Source organism: Lithobates pipiens, unplaced genomic scaffold (genome assembly GCF_037356315.1).
Source record: "Lithobates pipiens isolate NorthernLeopardFrog02 unplaced genomic scaffold, aLitPip1_a1.2 Scaffold_18, whole genome shotgun sequence".
NCBI lineage: Eukaryota > Metazoa > Chordata > Amphibia > Anura > Ranidae > Lithobates > Lithobates pipiens.
The window spans coordinates 460,272,828-460,297,012 of NW_027507758.1; the positions used below are offsets into that span (position 1 = coordinate 460,272,828).

The 24,185-nt window shown below is 37.0% G+C and overlaps 1 protein-coding gene across 1 annotated transcript in view; it reads right to left on the reverse strand.

The window, feature by feature from the left end:
- Window positions 1–347: 347 nt before the first annotated feature.
- The window catches only part of TM4SF18 (transmembrane 4 L six family member 18), a 31,871-nt gene continuing 8,033 nt past the window's right edge, over window positions 348–24,185 (reverse strand). Inside the window, exons 2-5 of the mRNA XM_077488266.1 lie at window positions 12,806–12,901; window positions 11,737–11,879; window positions 10,167–10,347; window positions 348–4,778 (exon numbers count right to left, since the gene is read on the reverse strand). Of these exons, the coding sequence (XP_077344392.1) occupies window positions 4,764–4,778; window positions 10,167–10,347; window positions 11,737–11,879; window positions 12,806–12,901 (435 nt within the window). The 3' untranslated portion in view covers window positions 348–4,763. The remainder of the gene's footprint in view (window positions 4,779–10,166; window positions 10,348–11,736; window positions 11,880–12,805; window positions 12,902–24,185) is intronic.

A 24,185-nucleotide genomic window follows, 5' to 3' on the forward strand; every position in this document is an offset into this window, starting at 1 on the left:
GGTTTAGGGGGGCAGCATTTCAATAATAAGCTAAGTTTAAGAAAACAAGGTCAGGACCTCAAACTCGCAGGAAGACAGTTCAAAATGAATCATATAAAGTATGTTGTACTGAAAGAGTAGTTGATGCTTGATATAGACTTCCAGCTGAGGTGAATTCAAACATGATTGGGACAAACATAGATCTACTTGGTCGTTTAATATACTAACTACTGTATTCTTTTTTTTTTTAATCTGCAGTTACATCCATGGCAATGCCTAGTGTATACTATACTGTAACTCCAGCAAGTACAAAACACTTAAGCACTTGGGCTTTTAAGGTACCAGATTTTAAATTAATCACAACCATACAGTATATCAACATACGTAATTTTACTTTACATAAAAAAGGAAGTTGTACAATTAAACAACATCTACTACGACCTAAAAAATTATCCTGATAAGCATTACTATTGGTGTACCCAAAGCAGATATCCAACCCACTACAAACTTAATGCATTAAGAGTCAAGGCTCCCAACTATAATGTCTCAGAAATTTAGACAAGAAAGGGGGGGGGGGGGGAGGAAGGGTCACCAATAAGCCTTACACATTTCACAGCCAAAGCCGCTTTATTAGGAGCAATATATATATCAGAATCTGTCATTTAATATATAGAGTAGTAAATGTATACAGTAACAGATTATGAAAATCTAACAAGCAATATTAACATACATATCATATATTCTTTATCATATTATATCTTCTTACCCAAGATGTATGTGATTATCCAGTCCTAGCCATTGGCTTGTAACCCCCTCCCTGAAGCAACTTTGGCTGCAAAATGCATTGAGCTAATCAGTGACTCGTCTGTTCCTCTCCCTCTTTCTTGCAAAGGCCTCATCTGCCAACGGCAGTATATATGACCCATTATTGGTACAGATCAGTTGGTTATCTTGACTTTTATTGTAATACAATTGTAGAGGGCTGAAATTTTTATGTACAAATAAAATTCTCAGTACAAACAAATGGCAACTGCTCCAGCCTATAATTGGCCTTAACAGCAAGGAGCACATGGAAGGGTGACACATATCAAACAAAAATAAAAAGAAATAACCAAATTGTCCTAACAGTTCACTTTAAAAACAGGGGCTTAGTTTGTACACATTTGCAAAGATATAAGCTGCAGAGGGTGTGACAAGGCACCCCAGTATCATCTGCAGTCATAACTATATACATTTTGAGAACCTCCGTAGTAGGAGCAAATATACATTAATGGATAGATTGAGGGCAGGCTTACCTGGTGGGAGCCCACTGGGTTACCTGGAGGGAGCCCACGCCCAGCAAATAGCACAATGGCAGCAAAAGTGTCCAGTGCCCCCCCACCACCAAATGACCAATAGTTCAAACAAATGACAACTGCCCCAAGCTATAACTGGCTTTAACAGCAAGGAACACATGGAAGGGCAATGCATGTCAAATAAAAACACAGAAAACTTCCAAGCTCAACTTTTCTATAAATAATCTTTGATCATATTGGCATGATATTTTCACCACATATTGGTAACAACCCATGCAATCTATACATACAAAGAAACCAAAAGAAATAAGTTCAGAAATATAAGGGGTTGTAAAGTCAGAAGGTTAAAAAGCCTTCTGTGTGCAGCAGCCCCCTCGGCCCTGCTAATATTTACTGGAGCCCCATCTCTGTCCAGCGAATTCCACGAGTGTCTCGGCCATCTGGGGCTCACCCTCATGATTGGTTGAGACACAGCAGCGGCGCCATTGGCTCCTGCTGTTGTCAAAGTCAGTTAGCCAATCAGGAGAGAGAGGGGGTGTGGCCGAACTGCAGCTTCGTGTCTGAATGGACTCACGGAGCTGCAGCTCGGCTTGGGTGCCCCTATAGCAAGCTGCTTGCTGTGGGGGTACTCAACAGGAGGGAGGGGCCAGGAGCGCCATAGAGGGACCCGAGAAGAGGAGGATCTGGGCTGCTCTGAGAAAAACTACTGCAACCGAGCAAGTAAGTATGACATGTTTATTATTTTTATAGAAAAAAATGAGTCTTTCGAATCACTTTAAGTTATGTGTACTAAAATGGAATGACATAGGGAAAAAGTATTGAACACGCTAACTAATTTACTTAATATTTTGCACTAAATCCTTTGTTGTTAATGACAGCTTCAAGACGCCTCCTGTATGGAGAAACTAGTCACATGTATTGCTCAGGTGTGATTTTGACCCATTCTTCAACACAGTCTTCAAATCCTGAAGGTTCCGTGGGCCTCTTCTATGAACTCTAATCTTTAGTTCTTCCGATAGATTTTCTTTTGGATTCAAGTCAGGTGATTGGCTGGGCCGTTCTAGCAGCTTTATTTTCTTTCTTTGAAACCAATTGAGAGTTTCCTTGACTTTGTGTTTGGAATCATTTTCTTGCTGAAGTGTCCACCCTTGTTTCATCTTTATCATCCTGGTAGATGGCAGCAGATTTTAATCAAGAATGTTTTGGTACATTTTTCCATTCAATTACATGACGTTTGCCAGTACCGTATGCTGAAAAACAGCCCCACACTCTGATGTTTCCACCTCCAAACTTCACTGTTGGTATGGTGTTTTTGGGGTGATGTGCAGTGCCATTTGACCTCCAAACAAGGTGTGTATTATGGCATTCAAATAGTTCAATTTTGGTCTCATCTTACCAGACTATATTCTCCCTCTATTTTACAGGCTTGTCTAAATGTTGTGTGTGATGGACCCCCGTACTTCTGAGGAGTATGTCCGCCATATTAGCTTCCCTTGCCCAGTACCAGTATGATTCAAGATCACTCTGCTCACCCGTCACTTGTCGAGACAGAAGTGTAGGGTGAATAAAAGCATAAGATGTTATTGAAGAACAGACATAAGTATATATCTCTGGAGACAATTCCCCCTCCTTGTTGGCATAGAGCCACAGGGTGGGGTAAACTGTACATCCAATCACATGAGGCACAGGTAGGTAAACTGTACATCCAATCAAATGAGGCACAGGTACATTCAAACATTTAAACAAATCTATAAACAAAAACTGGGCATGCAGTCAGCAACTAGTGGTACTGAAACATTTAAACTTTCAACAACTATTTAAAACAGTAACTGGGCACGTAGACCACTTCTTTCATGAACAGACCTGTTAAAGGAGCTTCTCCTCTCCTATGACTTGGGCATGCGTGCCTGCACACAGCTCAAATGTCCAATGCCAGTGTTCTAAACATAGTGTAAACAACATGGCTGGTTCAGGGGTAAAATGAAATGCTGAGTCCAGTGTGGTTGTACTGAGTCTGGTTAGATCAGACGAGACTGGGCTTCTCACCTTGTGCCCCTAATATAGACATGGTAACTTACACATAAGAGGGGGAACTGAAAAGGGAGTTTCCTGACCCCTCTAAGGTAAGCTGATGAGCCCCCCACTCAATGTGACTCATGTCACATTGTGCAACAAACTTTGAACAAGCTTCAACATGCTTTTTCTTCAGCAATGGAGTCTTGCATGGTGAGCGTGCATATAGGCCATGGCGGGTCAGTGCATTACTTATTGTTGTCTTTGAAACAATTCTACCTGCTAATTCCAGGTCTTTCTGAAGCTCTCCACAAGTGGTCATTGGCTCTTGGACAACTCTTCTGATAATTTTTTTCTGTCAGAAATCTTGTGTAGAGCACCTAGTCGTGACCAGTTTATGGTGAAATTATGTTTTTTTTTTTCCACTTCCGGATTTTGGCCTCAACAGTGTTTACTGGATCATTCAGAAATTTAGAAACTCTTCTGTTGGATATTTTGCAACAATAAGGTTGCAAAGCTTTTGAGAGAGCTCTTTGCTTTTACCCATCATGAGATGTTTTTTGTGTGACATTTTGGTAATGAGACACCTTTTTGAATGAATGAGTGACTTGTAAAGTCCTACCTATGTGAACTGAATCATCTCAGGATGCTTTTGCTGCCGGTATCCATCTGTGATATAGCATGGTCCGTTGCCCCATGGGGTCCTGACAAGCTTACAAACACATACACATATTTGGCCAATATTTTATTTATTTTTTTGACAGGATCTAATAAACCTACCAGCATGTCTTTGGAGTGTGGGAGGAAACCCATGCAGGCACAGGATGAACATGCAAACTCCAGGTAGATGGTGTCGTGGTCGGGATTTGAACCAGCGATCCTGTTTAATACTTATTTTACCTGCTGTATACTATACGTCTATCTATCTATCTATCTATCTATCTATCTATCTATCTATCTATCTATCTATCTATCTATCTATCTATATATATAGATATATATATAGATATTTATAGATATATAAATATATAGTATACAGTATATACCTCAAAGCTACACAGGAAATAAATCCACTTTGTGAGCATCAAATGTCTTCGGAAATACAAATATTACCATATAAATATAGCAGTGACATCATTACTGTGCTGCACAGTAGAGAGCAGAGCTGTGGGAGTGGCCTAACAGTGATACCCACTACATACAGGATGTCTGCAGAAAACTATAGGAGTGGCAGATACAAGACCAGTCACCCTGCACAAGGGGTGAGAGCAGTAGCGACTGGTCTTTGTTACAGAAAGCTCCCAGACGGAGGCAAAGTTTCAGGGTGGGTTACTGGACAGATCTGGAAGTCATACTCAAAGAACACCAAGATTCAAGTAACAATACATAACCCTCTTGTATTTAGACAATGTTTGTTTATCCTGGAGTTTAGCTTTAAGGAATAACAGGATTATTTTCCATTCTTCAATTCATATTTCATATGTTATCAGGCTGCAAAAGGAAAAGAGACATCATTATCCCTGTTGGGTTTGTATGTACTGTAAGCTTCTTCACATGCTTCCAACCAATCATATACAGTAAATAATTATCCTTTAAATTACAAGTCAAATCTCTATTAATAGCAAATACAATAATCATTACCTTTCATTATTCAAATAAAGATAAATGCAATATAAACCCAATACTAGTGTAGAGGCACCCCCAGGTCTTGCAGAGGAAGCTCAGTCTATCACATGGATGTGAACAAATCAATAAACCCAAAGTCTTACCAACAACACCCCCTAGTGATGGCATCACACAGTGCAAGGGTAAAAAACACATACAGGGTAGAGGTCAAAGAAAGATCACAAAAAGAGCAAATCACAATAATCCATCAAAAAAGCTAAATATCTGGAGTATTACATTAAATACACTTGTATGCATTTCTATCTTTATGTCTGTGTTTTCTATGAATCTATTGTCTTTGTCTTATGGGGAAGGAGGGGGGATTTACACTCTTACACCTGTTTACTTTTGTCACATATGGGGTGTTTGGGTTTGTATAGTATTTTTGTGGCTATTTGATGATTTCTCATTTGTCTAGCACATCACTTGTTGGTTTATTATTATTGCATGTCACTGATTATGGGTGGTCTGAGCCTGCCTGGTGTTTGCCATGTGCAATGGCAGCCATCTATGTCTGAGTGTCTGAGTTCAGAATTTGCCATTTTTATGCAGGAGCTATTTCTGGATAGCGATGTTTAAGCTAGGATTTTGTATGTTTTTCTTTTTTTGATGTATTGATGTGATTTGCTCTTTTCGTGATCTTTCTTTGATTCCCCTGGACAGTTCAGGTTTTGAATCACCAGGGTAAGGTTCACCAGGGTTGCCAGCTGTCTGGAGGGCTAACTGCAGTTATCTAAGCCAAGTGTCTATGACACTCTCTCACCCACTGCCCAGAGCCAATACAGTTCTCTCCCCCCCCCCCCCCCCCACCTCACATGGATGAGAGAGGAGAGACGTCTCGATTTGCTCCTCCTGCCCCTACCCCTCTGTATCTACCTCTGTGTGGGTGGAAATTTGAAGCCCAGCAGCTAGCAAATACATTACATGGTGGATGAAAGGTGCCAATGCCTGAGCCTCCATCCTCGGGTGAGTGAGCTCACCATCCACCATCTCCCCCTTCCCTCCCTTCTCTCTCTTACCTGAGTGAGTACACTAAGGCGAGGGGGACTCAGATGTAAGGGGTGCTCTGCAGACTCTGATGTAAATGTAAGGGGGGCTTGGGGATCCCTGATTTAAGGGGGAAACCTGGGAAGTCTGATGTAAGTGGGGGCTTTGGTGAGCAGAAACCCCCTTACATCAGAGTTCCTGTCTACAACAGAGTCTAGGTGAATTCCCCCTTAAAAGAAGAAAACCCTGTATGTGTCTTTTTACCCTTGCTCTGTGTGATATCATCACTGGGGGTTTTGTTGGTGTTTGGGACTTTGGGTTTATTGGTTTGTTCACTTCCATGTTGTAGTGTCTTGAGAAAAATGGACTGAGCTTCATCTAAATGTTGACAATAAAATAAACTGATGTTTTGACCTCCTCTGCAAGGCCCATGAGTGCCTCTATACTAGTTTTGAATTTGTGAGGATTTCTTAGTGGGTTAGCACCTGGGCATTTACATCAATCATAGAGTGCCATGGCTACCCTTGGGACTGCAATATGGCTATAACATGAAACAAATCAAAAACATACAGAGCTAATTTCTTTCCTCCTTTAACTGAATATATATATATATATATATATATATATATATATACAGTATTTCACAAAAGTGAGTACACCCCTCATATTTTGTAAATATTTTATTATATCTTTTCATGTGACAACACTGAAGAAATGACACTTTGCTACAATGTAAAGTAGTGAGTGTACAGCTTGTATAACAGTGTCAATTTGCTGTCCCCTCAAAGTAACTCAACACACAGCCATTAATGTATAGACCCCTGGCAACAAAAGCGAGTACACCCCTGAGTGAAAATGTCCGAATTGGGCCCAATTAGTAATTTTCCCTCCCTGCTATCATGTTAGTGTTACAAGGTCTCAGGTGTGAATAAGGAGCAGGTTTGTTAAATTTGGTGTTATCACTATCACTCTCTCATACTTGTCACTGGAAGTTCAACATGGCTCCTCATGGCAAAGAACTCTCTGAGGAGCTGAAAAAAAATTGTTGCTCTACATAAAGATGGCCTAGGCTATAAGAGGATTGCCAAGACCCTGAAACTGAGCTGCAGCACGTGGCCAAGACCATACAGCGGTTTAACAGAACAGGCCTTGCCATGGTCGACCAAAGAAGTTGAGTGCACGTTCTCAGCTTTATATCCAGATGTTGTCTTTGGGAAATAGACATATGAGTGCTGCCAGCATTGCTGCAGAGGTTGAAGTAGTGAGTGGTCAGCCTGTCAGTGCTCAGACCATGCACTGCACACTGCATCAAATTGGTCTACATGGCTGTTGTCTCAGAAGGAAGCATCTTCTAATGATTATGCAAAAGAAAGCCTGCAAACAGTTTGCGAAAGACAAGCCAACTAAGGACATGGATTACTGGTGTCAAGTGTGTGTGGCGGCAACCAGGTGAGGAGTACAAAGACAAGTGTGTCTTGCCTACAGACAAGCATGGTGGTGGGAGTGTCATGGTCTGGGTCTGCACGAGTGGTGCTGGCACTGGGGAGCTACAGTTCATTGAGGGAACCATGAATGTCAACATTTACTGTGACATAATGAAGCAGAGCATGATCCCCTCCCTTCAGAGACTGGGCCGCAGGGCAGTATTCCAACATGATAACGACCCCAAACACACCTCCAAGATGACCACTACCTTGGAAAAGAAGCTGAGGGTAAAGGTGATGGACTGGCCAAGCAGGTCTCCAAACCTAAACCCTATTGAGCGTCTGTGGGGCACCCTCAAACAGAAGGCGGAGGAGTGCAAGGTCTCTAACATCCATCAGCTCCATGATGTCATCATGGAGGAGTGGAGTAGGACTCCAGTGGCAACCTGTGAAGCTCTGATGAACTTCATGCCCAATAGGGTTAAGGCAGTGCTGAAAAATAGATTGGATGGATGAATGGAGTAAGCATGTATTAGGTGTGGGTGACTTGTTTACCCCACCCTCTTTTATGCGTTTTTATTATTATTTTTCATTTACTTTACTTCTGAATATCATATTACCCCTTATTATAGATTGAACACGTGCTCTGCTCCTGATGAGTGGTACAAAGGCCACGAAACGTGCGTAGAGCTATCATATGCTGTGCTTCTTTTGAATACATTTAGATTCTGACGTTACTATACATTACCCTAATTGGTGCACAAAGACCTTGGTCCTGCAGGCATTATGCTACATATGCTTTTATTCAATCCTGCTACGGTGAACTTTGGAGTTTTATTATGATACTTTGTGATATTCATGTTATTATCATGCTGTACTATTATTATTACTATTACCATTATCATGTATTGTTTATTACTTTGTTTATCATTGTATTTATCTCTTGTAAATCCAACTGCAACGATTAATAAAATTCCTATTAGTTCACCTTGTACTCTCTTGCTACCACATACTTCATGTAAAGTCCCAATGTTAAATTTGTTCCCCCCTCTTTTTTGAATACAATAGGGATGGAAACGCATTACCTTACCGGGCCATGGTTTCATTTAAAGTCCCGTGGGATGGAAACACATGACCTTACCAGGCCATAGCTTCGTTAAAAGTCCCAATTAATGTCCATTATGCATCACAGTGCTGGAAAATAGACATTAATGACTGTGTGTTGAGTTATTTTGAGTGGACAGCAAATTTACACTGCTATACACACTGTACATTCACTACTTTACATTGAGGCAAAGTGTGTATATATATATATATATATATATATATATATATATATATATATATATATATATATATATATATATATATATATATATATATATATATATATATATATATATATATATTATATATATATATATATATATATATATATATAAATCTATATATCAATATAACTGTACACAAATAATGGATGAAAGCATACTAAATCCATGCAACCTTTCCTAGACCCCATAAATTATTATAGTGACAAAATACACACTACTAAAATATTATTGATAATGTGAACCTTTTTGTCATAGTGCAATTCAAATTACAGCCAAACAATAGAGAGCTGACTAAATTCACACACTGTAGTCACCTAATTATTTTGAATTCCTCATAAATATCTATTATACTATAGATTAAAAAATGAAAACATCCTGGATAAAAATCCCACTACACTTGTGCCCAGAAGAAAAAATAGCAATCAGGGAACACATACTTAAAAATAAATAAACTGAATTAGTGAGCATCTTCTAAAATAGTTTCCATAGATAAATAGTTTTTCTTTGATCAGCAAGCTTGCTGATGATAAATGTAAAGTGAACAATACTCAATGTGGATGAGGAAATCCTCCCCACTGTGCTATTGTATTTTAAAAGTGGGACTCCGCTGTCAGAATACACTGATGAGTGCTGCAGTTGAGAGAAGCCAGTGGTTATAAACTCAGAAAAAAATAAAAACCTGCATGACAAAAGCCCCATACACACTATCAGTTTTTCTGCTGAGTTTTTCCTTCAGATTTACCAACACCATATAATATGAGGTCAAACCTTAGGAGTTTCAATTTATATGCAATTAGGCAGGCCCTTGCACTACATGGTTTTGGTAAACCTGAAGGAAACCTGAACCTGAAACCTGAAGGAAAATCTGATAGTGTGTATGTGGCTAAAGGCATAATGACCTAGTATGCATTGCATACCTGCTCATTATGAAAGACTTACCTTAGATCAAAGCTCTTGTAGCGGTCCCTGACCGGCAACATATCTCCTGGAGTTATTTCCAGGCTTGCGGGCCTCGGCATTGTGTTTGGACGGAGCCGCGATGACGGTACTCCTGTGCATGCGCTCGGGAGCCGCCGGTCTTGGCACAGCTACTAAAAAAACAGCTTGGATGGGCCGTTTCTTCAGTGCGCATGTGCCAATGATCTTGGCACATGCTGATACAGTGAATATCTCCTAAACTGTAGAAGTTTAGGTGATATTCACAGTATCTACAGGTAAGCCTCATTATAGGCTTACCTGTAGGCAAAAGTGGTGTGACATGGTTTACAACCACTTTAAATCGACTTCTCTCTAGAGGGAACGGCCATAGATGGATCAAAATTCACCCAGTCCCAGCTGAACTGGCCAAATTTCAATCCATCTATGGCCAGCTTTAGTTTAGTATATAACTGGAGTCCAAGTGATTGGAAAATCCCATCCAACTATATTGATGTTGTTAAAAAAATATTGTTACCAATATTGTTACCATTTACCTGTGTTAAGATCCTGTGAGTCCCACAAAATATATCTCTTAAATCAAATATTGTTTTACAGAAGCAAATGATAACTTGTAAAGCACTGAGAACAATTTGGATGGAAAATAAGATGAGGTTCCATTGCACCACATAGTTAGGCTCCAGACACTGTGACCATGTTGAAGAATCTGAAAGATACCTATAAAAAGAACCCACATAGATAAGATAAGGTAATATTTTATTGTCATTGTATACATACAACAAAACCAGGATGATTACATTAATACAATAAATGTGTATGAAACCGTATTTATTTCTATCAGTGCATACAATAGGGTTGGTGTGTTCAAATGTCTCATCAGCTAAGACTACTACTGCTTTTTCAAAGCATAAAAAACTCTATGATTTGGCCATTCCCACTAGTAAATGTGGTTGGTCTACTTAGGGGCAACTAGGCCCTCAGAAGCTGTTAAACGTATAACTTCCCCGGACATTTGATGGAAACTCTGTATGGTGTCTAACTCTTAATGAGCTCTATGTAATTATCAAAAGCTATTAACCACTACCTGTACATATAAACTTCAATTTTGATGTCTAGAGTGTATTACATTGCAGCCTGGTTTGAGCATTGTTCTTGCCTGTACGTTGAGGTGTTGTTCCCAATAAAAAAATTTCAATGAGAAAAAAGCCTCATGAGCAACGAAAGGCCGGAAAATGTTGGTAGGGGTACTCCTTGATTCATTATCTGAACACATTTAACTCTTTAGTAAGTATTCAAGTGTAACACAAAAAAGTATTGTACACTATTTCAGCTTAAAACTCTAACAAGTAGGATATTTATAACAGAAGAGACCCTATCAGTCTTTTTTGTCTTAAACCCTTGACCCTGTTCACCATGCCGGTCAGCATTTATGTACACTAAATCACGTATTCACAGCATACATTTATGGCACTGCTCTTTGTTGTGTTGACGTGACTCCTGTGCACATGCATGGAAGTGATGTCATCGATGTCTGGTCAATCAAGTGGCCAAGGAGTCTGAACCTGGAAGCAAGGCCAGGAAAAGACGTAAGTGCTCCTGACAGCTGAGAGCACGGAAGATGATCACTTGACAGGTAAGTCTGCCATAATGGGCTAATATATGGTGTATACTAGTACACTATGCCAAAAAGCTCCCAGGGGCAATTTTTTACGCAAAATTTTAATTCCACTTCAAAGTTTGGCCCTGGGACTCATACTCGTACTGTTAGCAGATTGGTAAAATGATTGGTAACGTTTTTGTCCGGCAGAAACAGGCAGTCCTATGATAGCTCTATGGGTGGGCGGATGTAATTGGACTCCGCTGTCCATTTTCATCTGGCTACTCCTGATCTGCCACGTTTAGGTCTGGAAATACTGTTTTTTTTTTGGCCTAGACAGACTCGGAGGACACAAGTCCGTTTACAACCACCTGTCCATATGGCTGCATGAAGCTTCCAATTAGGTCCTCCTGAAAAACTGACAAAAGGACCTAAATGAAATCCCTGTGTGAAAGGTCTCCTACAGTAAATGTTTTTATACTTTTGTATGTAAGAAAATAATGCAGTACCCCCCGGCAGTGTTGGCAAATGGGTACTTCCATCCATCTGATGTCCTGCAGTATGGACCTTGTGCTATTCCCAGAGCAGAGATGATCAACGTATATGCTGAAAATAACATACCCAGGGCAGCAAACATCATTGATCCCAGCTTCTGAAAAACACATTAATACAGCAGAGTTTAAAGTAATGTTTGACCTAAATAGTACATTTATATATTTTAACTGGTGAATTTTAAAACATATAATAAGAAAAACAAAAGTGGTGTTTCTGTTACAAACTACACAGAAGCACTTTTTAGTTTTTACATCATTTCACTTTGTTGAAGCTTTTTATGTAAAGATTTATGTATGCGTCTGTTTTCAATGTCCCGATAGCCCTATTACATTTACCCTGGCATATGCATTAGTTGTCCTCTTTACAAAGTATATAATGCTATCAATGAGTTTTCTGCAATGGCAAGGCTGCTTACTAAATTTTACTTAAAATCTTGGTGTAGTTTTAGGGCCCATTCAGACAAATACTACTATACTCCTGTTGCTCTGGCAGGAGAAGGAAAGGTGCTGCTTTCTCATACAGAAGCCGCTCTGCCTGCCCCACCATTCATTTTGTGAATGGGTTCACCTAGTACAGAGAGCTTCTTGATTGGCTAAAAGGAGAAGAGGCATGGGCAGAGTAAAAGAACATGATTCTGCAGGGTGGAGCACTAGAAAGTATAGGGATAGCTATTCTCCCAACACTCAATAAAAGTTTAAATTATAAATCAAAGAGATAAGTCCACAAGGTAGCCTGCACCCTGTTGGACTGAACCCATAGAGATCTGGCACATTTTAGGAAGTGACTAAATTCTTGGAGATTAGCTTTATCTTTTTAAACAATATCTTTCTTCAAGAGGTAAATTATTGAAAATAGAAACTGACACCCTACTTCCAAAAGGTCTCTGCCTTAACATAGCAGCAATGAAAACGAATGATCCATGTAAATTAAATGGGCACACATTTTTTTCTTTCTATACTATAAATGAGGCATGAGGCATGAGGCAAAGGTCTAAATAATGAAAAATAAATAGATCATACTTACTGGAAAATGTACATAATATCTCTTTTTCCCTGAACAGCATGTTGTACAGCATTTATAGAAATCCACTAGTAAAAGTATTGTGGCTATAATAATCATCTGAAATAAAGGAAATAAATGTACATAAGGCAGATATAAAATACATGTTATTAAACCGTGCTTTGAAAAAAAAAAACAGTTGTGCAATCAGTTTTTGTTCCAGTGAAGTGCATTTGTAGCATCTCTGATCAAAGCTCTCTAGCTTCCCATAACTTTCTCTTACCTCCTTCTCAACCATTTAGCAGCTTTAAAAATGAAATTACCTTTTTTTGTTATTTTCTTTACTTACCTAACCGGTGCATTCAGCACTGTAGTCGGTGCCTGCATCAACCGATCCCTCTTTGTGACATCATCACACTATGGAGCCTGAGAGCACCCCACCACTGGACAGCTGACTGGAAAAGTCCACGTCACCCAGGCAGTGACGCAGACACATGAAGATGGACTCCTTCTCTGCAGGGAAGTCTTGGAACTCGATACATCACATTATCAAGGTAAAGTATTTAGTAAGTATCTGAGGCTTTCAGTTTGAGATTATACAAAAAAAGTTTAGTTGGGGTGGGGTGGGAGTTATTTCAGGGTTATTCTAGGTTTTAAGCCAATCACAATGTAAACATTAATTTGTAACTTACTGTAATGAAATGGGCACATATGAAGGGGTCTTAAGAACCAACATTACCTTTGGTAAAGGTGTCCTTTAATTAACTACTACTTGCCACCCACCTGGTAACCAACTTGGCTTTAGCACCAGCTATCACAAATAAAAACCTTACCCCTCAAGATAGTGATGAATCAGAAGTTTATGCACTTGCCATCCTCAATATCCTGATTTGTTCAAAAATGTAGATACCATGCTGATCTTGACTTCAAAATCAATGCAAACCCAGTCCTGCAAATGTTTTTCAAGAGGAGATATTGCTAGTTTCAAAACAATATCCGCAACAAAGGTTTTAACCTTTTAGCCTGCATTCAGGGTAAAAAAAAATAACAACCAGAAGGCGAAAGCCGCCCTCCTGAACCCACTACAATCATCTTCGGAGCACTGGGATCCACCACAATCCTTGTGAGAGTACAAGCCCCTAGCCTGGGAAAAAACAAAATATTCCACAATTACAAACAATAAATGGTGCAGCGCTACCCCTGTGACTTAAAAAACAGTGTACTACGTGCTATTACCACTACGTATGCACATATGACAACAATTTAGTGAATAAGAAAGGTATTACCATAGATACAAATATCCTATAAATTGCAGAAAAGTGAAATAAATAAAAAATTGCCTCAACCTCGGTTACTAGGGGCAACGACTGGCAGGTTACCCATAAACAGATGATCCCAGACGAGCCCCCAAATGTAGCGGTACCCCGTAGTGGCTGCTGAGTAATTGTGGCCCACCTGTCACCCTGCCAAGCCCATTATTCACTTCCAGACACTCCAAGACAATGAACCAGTCCATCAGCTTTGTTTTGTATTTTTTTGAGAGATTAAAACTTGGATGGGGTTAAGAAATTGTATGCATGCACCTGGATATGTATTTACATAAATCATCACTATAAGATAAACTTCTAGACTGCACACATGATTGAGGACTTTATTTCAGCACGCCTATACTAAATTGCAGCATTTTATACATTATTTTATTTATTTCACTTTTCTGCAGTTTATAGGATATTTGTATTTATGGTAATACCTTACTTAGTCACTATATTGTGCATATGTGGCGGTAACAGCACATAATGCTTTGTTAATTCAGTCACGGGGTAGCGCAGCACCATTTCTTGTTCGTAGTTTTAGTAGTCATTGTGGGAACACAATAGGTGCTAGCAGCTGCCATATTATTATTATTTATTTATGTATTTATTATTTTGGTTATTTAATGATAACATAGGACAGGGATATGCAATTATCGGACCTCCAGCTGTTGCAGAACTACAATTCCCATGAGGCATAGCAAGACTCTGACAGCCACAAGCATGACACCCAGAGGCAGAGGCATGATGGGACTTGAATTTTTGCAACAGCTGGAGGTCCACTAATTGCATATCCCTGACATAGGAGTTAATTCTTACTTTATTACATTTCCCACATGTAGCGGTACCCCCTAGGGGCTGCTTAGTTGGATGGGGTTAAGGAATTCATGGGATGTTAGATATTCTCCTCCTGCACAACCCTTGCTGCAGACAATCTTGCCTTCTCCCTCCAGCACAATTCTTCAGGTGCAGATATCACATGGTTAGGCCTAATGCTGCGTACGCACGCTCGGAATTTCCGACAACAAATGTTCGATGTGAGCTTGTTGTTGGAAATTCCGACCTTGTGTATGCTCCATCGGACATTTGCTGTCAGAATTTACGACAACAAATGTTTGAGAGCTGGATCTCAAATTTTCCATGAACAAAATTTGTTGTTGGAAATTCCGAGCGTGTGTAGACAATTCTGACGAACAAAATTCCACGCATGCTCGGAATCAAGCAGAAGCGCCACACTGGCTATTGAAATACATTTTTATCGCTTGTCGTGCGTGTTGTACGTCACCACGTTCTTGGCGATCGGAATTTCCAACAACATTTGTGCGGCCGTGTGTAGGCAAGACAAGTTTAATCCAACATGCGTTGGAAAAAAAGCCACGGTTTTTGTTGTCGGAAAATTACAATCCATGTATTTCCTATAATAGGTTTACCTATAGAGTGTGTTTTCAATATGCATTAAACACAGGTTGTCAGTTTGGAATTCAGAAGAAAGTGACAGATCATATGTTGTACAACATTGAATTTAAGTGAGATTTTATTATCCTTAAAATAAAAGCTAATTTAGAGTGTGATTTTCACAGTACACATTTTTTTCCCCGTTGAGGATAATGCCTTAGTAAGAGTTTTGTTTTACCACTGTGAGATTCTGCCTTCAGAGCAAATTTTCCATCCTCTTTCCTCTTAAACCCCCTAACATTTTCACTCTGTTGCCAATTAGACTGTAAAAATATGACTGCAACCCCCTGAGCAGTCATCCCCTCCAAAGGACTACAGGCCAAGTGCCTTATCTCCCTCCTCTGTCCCCAATCACCTTCACATGCTAGACCCCAAACCCTCAGCGTACCCAAGTGCCTGCTTTCCTATCGCCACGCTCATTTGGACTCCTTAAAATAGAAAAAAAAACTTTTATACTTTAAGCCTATGATTCCACAAAGTTCAAGAACAAAAACACTTAACATGCATATACTACAATTTGGCCACTAGATGGCAATAAAAGTCATTTTTATTTCAATGTTTCAATTATGCTTTCAGCGTCTTCTGATAACGTGCGTTGTGTTAAAAAAAAAGAATCAATTTTAAGTATCATGGACAGGCTATTATAAACCTTTTTCTTTGCACAAGCATAACATACATTTCAACTGTCACTTTCTGGATACATTTAATACTGGTATTAAACCCAAAAGCAAATGTTTATTATATTGCTGTTTACCAATTCTTAGATGTGATGGCTGCATTTGTTTTCTTTTTTAAGGCTTTTTTCTTCTATTTTCATCTAGTGATCCAGCCAGTAAGTATTTTGTTTTTCCAAAGCACAAGCTCTCCAGCAGAATGTATCAGTTTACATGGATACGACAAACCATTTAACACTGGCAGGGGTGTATAAATCAATCAGCTTTTATTTATTTATATAAAACCTTTATCCTTTATCCCAAAGGGGCATACAAACTGATTATAAAGTGTGAGTTTGGCTTCAATTTGTTAGTGTATTTGTAATCTGCTAATACATTTAACACTCCCCTAGACTGTTAATGTTGCTGTTTGCTGTACCTCCTGTGCTTATTAATCCAGAATCTACATTCTAATACAGTATGTGTGTTATTGGCCAGATCACCAGGTGAAAACAGAGGGAAAATGACAAAGAATTGCAGCCACATCTAATAATTGGTAAGCTGTAATATATTTAGTTTTTTGATTTAATCACTTTAAAATATTAAAATGAATGTTGTGAAAACATTACCAATCCTAATTTTTACCAGTTTTACAGCTAAACCCCAGCAGACCTGGGCATCATTGTAATAACAGGGTTTCTCAACTGGGGTTCTGTAATGCCCCGTACACACGGTCGGACATTCCAACCCCAAAATCTGCAGTATTTTGTCCTAAACTGGTGTTGCATACACACGGTTGGACAAAGTTGTTGGAAAATCCGATCGGTCGGAATGTGATGACGTTCATTTGTTACGACGGGACAACGTTGAGGCTAGTAGCTAATAGCTTTGGTCTCGTAACTTGATCTGAGCATGCGTGGCACTTTGTCCGATCAGAATTCTCTACAAACGATCGGAAAAAGTCAGATCAGACCTTTTCCGTCTGAATTTCCGACCGTGTGTACGCGGCATAAGAGTTCTATTACTGGGGGTGGTAGAATGGGTTGAGGAGTAGTCGCAATGTGCTCAGGAGGAAAGAAATGGTGGGGGTGATGAAGACAGAGATGTTTGGTGCACATTCAGTGTGAAGCATGGATATACAGTATGTGAAGGATGCTGACCGTGCCTGGATACAGGAAAAGATGTTATCTAAAAATACACTTAAAAAGATTTACATAAAATTGTCACTTTTTGTCATAAAATAAATTGTAAAGAAGAATTCCAGGTATGGCAATTTTTACATGTGCTGTACATTAATCTAGCTTGGACCAATGTAAATATGTAAATATTGCTATAGCTAGACACCCTTTAAAATGACAGTAAGTCGAGCCTCTGCACCAAAAATGTCAGAAACAGGTACATGAATCTGTCAGAGGCCAGGACTGAGGTTGGAGTGTCCATATTGTCCTCAGATTGTGTTGTAGTCAAAATCTGGGACAGAACTCTGTGAAAATTTGGAACAGTCATAAATGTATTTATTAAAGGTACTTATATAACGCCATCAATTTACACAGCTCTTTACATATACAGTATGCATATGTAGCACCCTCCTAGTTCAGTGTAAGCTGCTAGGTAAATTTAGTTTGGCTCTTCTGTAAACAGTTGATTGTTTAGGGCTGTTCAGTGTTTCACAGGCTGAAGTTCTGTTACTCCTCCATGTCTTCTGGAGACTTCTAAAAGTATAGTAGGAGGTTGAACAGGACAGACAGCTTGAATATTTAGGGGGCTCCAAAGAGACTGTATGAAAAAGAAAAGTGTTGGGATAACGGTGCTAAAGTATAAATCAGAATAATTCCAGTGCTGCACCTAAAATTTGTATAAACTAATACGTCACGAAAAATATAAATAAAGGGAGCAAAGGACAAATAGAAAATAGAACAAGTACGCAGTATAATGAGTAGACAGTGCACAAATAAGTAATACATCAAAAATGTCCACGACAAACATATGTGATAAAATCTTCTTGTGTATGCTCCAACACCATGAATTTTAACCACTTGCCAACCACCGGCTCTCAAATGATGGCCAGGCGGCGGACCTATTGTGGCGGGAGGGCGTGTTAGAAGTTTTTGCGGTAATTAATATTTTAAGTAATAAGGGTTTCTGAAAATATATGCAAGTTATATGTTTGGTGGTGAGTGATTGTTTCTGAAGGTCACACTACAGCAGATCATATAGAGAGGAGTGGTTTTGCTGAGTAGGTATTTATATTTTGAGTTACTAGTCAGAACAATGGGTGGAGTTATGCTACTTATCTATAGACTGAACCATATTGGGTATATATGCAAATGTGGGAGTTATTAGGATTTGCTGACATAACATCTTGAAACAGTATAAGAATGGGGTAGGATTATGGGAAGAGCAGGAATGGTGGGATGAGAAAGGATTCTACACGTTGGAGAATGTAGATCAGAAAACCTATTCCTCCTTCTGAAGCCATCACCATGCCATATGTTACCAGATGTCAATCTTGTCTTTGCTTGTCTTTCTGAATAATAAACGAACTATTGGACGGACGAAGGATTCTTCAATTTCTACTCCTGAAAGTACGTTTGAAATGCCTTGGAAGGAAGACAGACTTTACTGATTCACATATAACACAAAGACTTTGCTATTTATTAAGAAACGCCCCTGTGAGTGAGTATGTAGAGTTGTATTTACACTACATTACATTTTACTTCTCTACAGTCACTTTTAACATTGTCGTGCCAGCCGAAATGATCAATTCCTTGCCAAAGGGGGGATATTAGACAACAAATGATCAAAGAACCTAGAAGGAGGCGTTTACGTCAGATGCGGACAACGATCCAGAAGAGACAACAGTGGAGGTTGAGTTTTTTTTCTCTTTGTTTTCTCACCTCTCTGTACACAAAATTAAATAAAAAAAAAAAAAAAAAGATACAGCCTACGAAGTTGATTGACAAGGCCAGTTGGACGGTATACTTCAAGTTATTTTTGGAAAATCCAGGACTTTGTGAAGACGTAATTTAGTTACGTACGTGAAGATATCTGCCAAGGTTAGTTCCTAAGAAGGTGAGAGAGTCTCACATAAGAAAATATTGGGTTGTTACCCAAGAAGAAAAAAGTGTTGAAATAGGAACAAAGACTTCACGTTATTTGAAAAAGTCACCATTGTTGGTACAAAGGCAAATGTACACTTTGGGTGAGCTAATATGGAAGTCGGATTTTGATGTTTGAAGATGGAAGGTCCAAGCACAAAGGCAAAGAATAGATCAACAGGCTATACACTACAGCACATTACAGCACACAATTCAAGAATTCAAGAAACAAGGCAAAGAGCTACAAAAGAAGAAAAAATGAAGATAAAGCAACGAACAACAAAGTTAAAGGGACATTATTCATCTCTTGTTTTATTTTAAGTACACACAGGACTATCATACTAACAAGGGGTGAGTGTGTTTGTTTATATAAAAGGGTAATATGGCAATGGTTAAACATCTCTAGGCTCAGAAGTAAGTCTCAGTATGATCGGGAAATTGATATATTTCATATGTATGGAATATAGGAATACATGCAGTAGTAAGGTAATTAATTAATTTATGCCAGAGTGTAAAGAAGTTCATTAAGAAGAAAATTAAGTTTAATGCTGCATGTATATCTTTATGTATTAAGCCCTGAACAAAGTTTTCAGAGAAAAATTATTGATTAAGATTGTAAAAGAACTGTATGAAATTGAGATAATGGAAAAAACATGATGTTTAGTGTTTTTTACAAAAATTCTAAAGATTTGGTTGTAGGAAATAATAAGTTAAGGATTGAACAATTTTTACAAAAAATCCAAACTTGGATTTGGTTATTACATTAAAAGTAGTAAATTGTTCTAATTTACTTAAGGTGACCCAGAGAAAATATTAAAATATGAAAGTTTTTGTTCAATCTAAAAAAATTTTAAAAAAATAACTATTAAAAGTTCTTGTAAATGAGTATTTCTGGTAAAAGTAAGGACTTTGGTTTGCGGGAGAAGTTTTCTCGGGGAAATGGCCAATCGCAGGTCATGGGCAGGATCCAATCTGTGAGTTTCACGAGATTGTCTTCTAAACAATTTTTTGTCATTATTATAATCAGGAAAGTCATATAACATAGTGTACATGATTTTTCGTAGATGTACAAACAAAATATGTTTAAAAAGTGTTAAAAAAGTTAAACATTTTAAAAACGAGAAACAAGATTGTTACCGAATTGTACAGTGTAGGGTGTACAAAGCATGGTAGCTAAGACTGTCAGTAACAGATCATTCTCTGAAGAGTATGTGACATGTGAGGTGTGTATTACCAACAGAGAGATGCAGATCAAGTTACAGACTGGTCAGACATGCCATGACATTTTTCACTTTAATGGATCAAAGCACAATATATTTTTGTGTTAAATTTTCCAGATACTTGGAAGAGGGTTCATTGATGAGGAAAATATATATTTAAAAGGTATCATCACTTACTAAAAGTAATTGTTTTGAAAAATAAGATTTTTTAGGCCTTAATAACTTTTTCGAGAGTTCATTGAGATTTTTGCAGACAAAGTATCTGTCTGAGTAAATTTTAATGAATTATATAGGCTTACTGTAGGGCAAATATATTTTTAATAACAGAAGATAACTTGTATACAAACATTTGAAGATCTGAAGAAAGCCCTTATAAATTTAGTATTTTTGGTAAATATAGAAACCTCTCTCACTCATTTTACATTTAAGTGTATGATGAGACAATTTCATTGGTATTTATAAATAAATGTGTTAGGGGTGCATTGTCCAATGCTACAGATCTGAGACATTGTGGGTTTAGCACCATTTGTTTTGAAAAACATCTTATGTTACACTAAAGGTGTTATTTCAAGGAAAACAGGAGGTGTCAATACACACAACTTTGTCTAATGGCAACTGAATGTTAGAAAGATCAGTTGTAGTGTGAGGGACAGAGCCACAGTTGTTTAAATTAATCATGAGAATGTCACTTTTTCAACTGCAGGTGTGGTTCATTCAATCATACTGTATGAGGGGAGTGCTGGGTTCTGAAAATAAACTTCAACATGATCAAATTTCTTTCAGAAACAGAATATTTAGGAAAGCCCAACCTAAATTAATGTTCTTTTACTAAATTAAAATAAATTGTCAGTGTAGAGAAAAAACAGTAATCTGGCAAGTTTATTCTTTTAGAAGATTTAATTTAGTCACAGGATAATGAGGGGGACTATGAGTTAGAATCAGTACAGACTGATAAAGGAGATAACATTTATTGTAAAAATAATTGGATTCCAATAATAATGGATAGAGTTATTTTTAAATGAAAATATTTATTTTTGCATATCCAGGTACCTGATTGATTGATTTTTTGTTTTAGCTTATAAAAATTCTGAACTACTCATTTTAGAACACTTTGTCATCAAACTTCTGAAAATAATTTTACTTGTTTATAGAATTATCTAAAGTGAAAAAGGCCTAACCTGATACTACAAAGTATTGAGGGATTTGGCAAGTCTATATAGATTGATTATATTCGTTTTTTCACTTGCTACAGGAGGATTACAAGGATATTGTTTTTTTAGTTAATGTTTCTTTTTGATAAATTAATTGAGGTAATTCTAGAAAAAATAATATTTTTTATAAAAACGAAGTTGTTGTGAACTTATGTCATATTCCATTGGGGTTGGATTCCAAACCATGGAATCAGTTAATGATTTAAAATTTTATAGGACAGGTAGTAAAGGACATGTATGCAATTTTAGGTTTAATAAAGTTTTTGTTTCTTATCATCTTAAGTACTCAGGTTTTGTAGAATGTATGAATAGTATTGGTTAAGATGATAAAGGTAAATATTGGGTAACTTATTTACCTGCTATAGTTTAAAAACGTTATTATTTTCTAAACCTAGGTTTTGTTAACTTTTTGAGTTAATGACAGTCTTTTGAGAATAGCATACTTAGTTTTTTATATTATCTGTTGTATAGAAAGTAGTGTGGTTGTAAGTTTTGCAAACAACAAGAATAGGTATTTCAGAAGTTTGTTCACAAAACATGGCTAGGCCTTTGCTAAATTTTAAAAAGAAATGATGTCTTGAATGAGATTTCTACTTCTAATGAGTATGTTTAGTAATTTATTCCAGTAGCTAAAGTTATGGTTAATAATTCTAGATCTGAAGATACCAAGGATGTTAACAGAAATGTCAACTGGGATATTAGTTGGGAAGATTATTTTGTTATTTTTAAGGTACATTGGGATTATAGTTTTTGTTTCAAAATTAATTGGTAAAAATAAAAATAATTGGTAAAAATAAAAATAATTGGTAAAAATAAGAATAAAATGGGTAAACACAGAAAGGATTATCATTCTAAAATGGTTTACATTGATTAATGAAAATTATTTAGGAAATCATAATTTTTAAAAGAATTTGATACTTGTTTTCATTTTCTTTTATAGATATATCTTTCGTTTCTAAATGTAAAGAAAACGATTTTATTTTATTTTTTATTTAGTTTTTTGAAATTTTTCCATGACAATGCAACAAGCACAACTAAATTTCTATTTGTTACTATTTTTTTGTTTTTTCAAAAATTATTATTTTTTGATTATGTTATCAAGGACTATCAATTTTTGGTGAACTTGCATCAAAAGCGACATATTGATCGGTTGATCATTATGTGAGGGGGAGTTAGGATGTGATTCTCATAAGAATTTTTTTATGAGTTATCTGAATAATGATGATAGTAATAAGATAATAGGAAAGACAAAAATGTATAATTAGAAGTATATGAAGAAAAGGATTTAAATGTGTCTAAACAAAGTTATTGTTGAATTTAAATAATTTTGGAATGTTTAAAAAAAAAAAAAATAGAAAAAGTTGCTTGCTGGTCATGGATAGATGGATAAATAAATCAAAAAATAAATAGAATGATAGATAAAATATATAAAATATGACAATCAAATAATGGGAAAGTTTTTATGTATTTTGTTTCAAATCTGTATTAGGATTAGAATGAAACAAATTTATAAATTGATTAAGGAAGAAATGAAAAAAAGTGAAAAAAAAATAATTATGACAAGTATTTTTAGTCGGAAAATGACTTCTGGTTTATCTGATCCAGTGATTAGCTATGGTACATCTGGAGCAATTGATTCAAAATATGTATGAAAGGGCGCCATAAATGAAGTGTGAGTGATTTAGGTAATTTTTAAGTTGTGTGAATGTCATTTTGGTACCAGTTGTTCTTTATGACCAGAGTTTATGACTAAAGGTCAGTAGGTCAGTGGTTTCACAGATAAGAAAACACATATAGAGTGTGTCATATAATGGAACAGTATACTTGAAAAAAAAAAGATAATTTTTAAAGTAAGATCATAGATTATCCATAAAATATTTATATGATATGGTTAAAGTTATAAGAGTTTCACAAAAGTTAAATACATTTATAAAGTTGAAAGAAGAAAATATTTAATATTACATGATTTAGATGGAGAATTAATTAAAATTAAATATAATAGTTTATACTTTCTCAATGGAATGAAATATTTAAATATTTTTCATAGAAACATCTCAGAATTTTTGAAAATGTTTATGTACAAATTCTGACTCACTAAAATGTATTAATGTGTATTGTATTAATGTTTATTGTATTGTTTGTATTGGAAAAAAAAAAAAAAAAAAAAAAATCAGAGACATTTATTATTTAAGATGAATGCACTTATTATTTGTTGAATATCGTGCATTGAGGGGGAATATGTTAGAAGTTTTTGCGGTAATTAATATTTTAAGTAATAAGGGTTTCTGAAAATATATGCAAGTTATATGTTTGGTGGTGAGTGATTGTTTCTGAAGGTCACACTACAGCAGATCATATAGAGAGGAGTGGTTTTGCTGAGTAGGTATTTATATTTTGAGTTACTAGTCAGAACAATGGGTGGAGTTATGCTACTTATCTATAGACTGAACCATATTG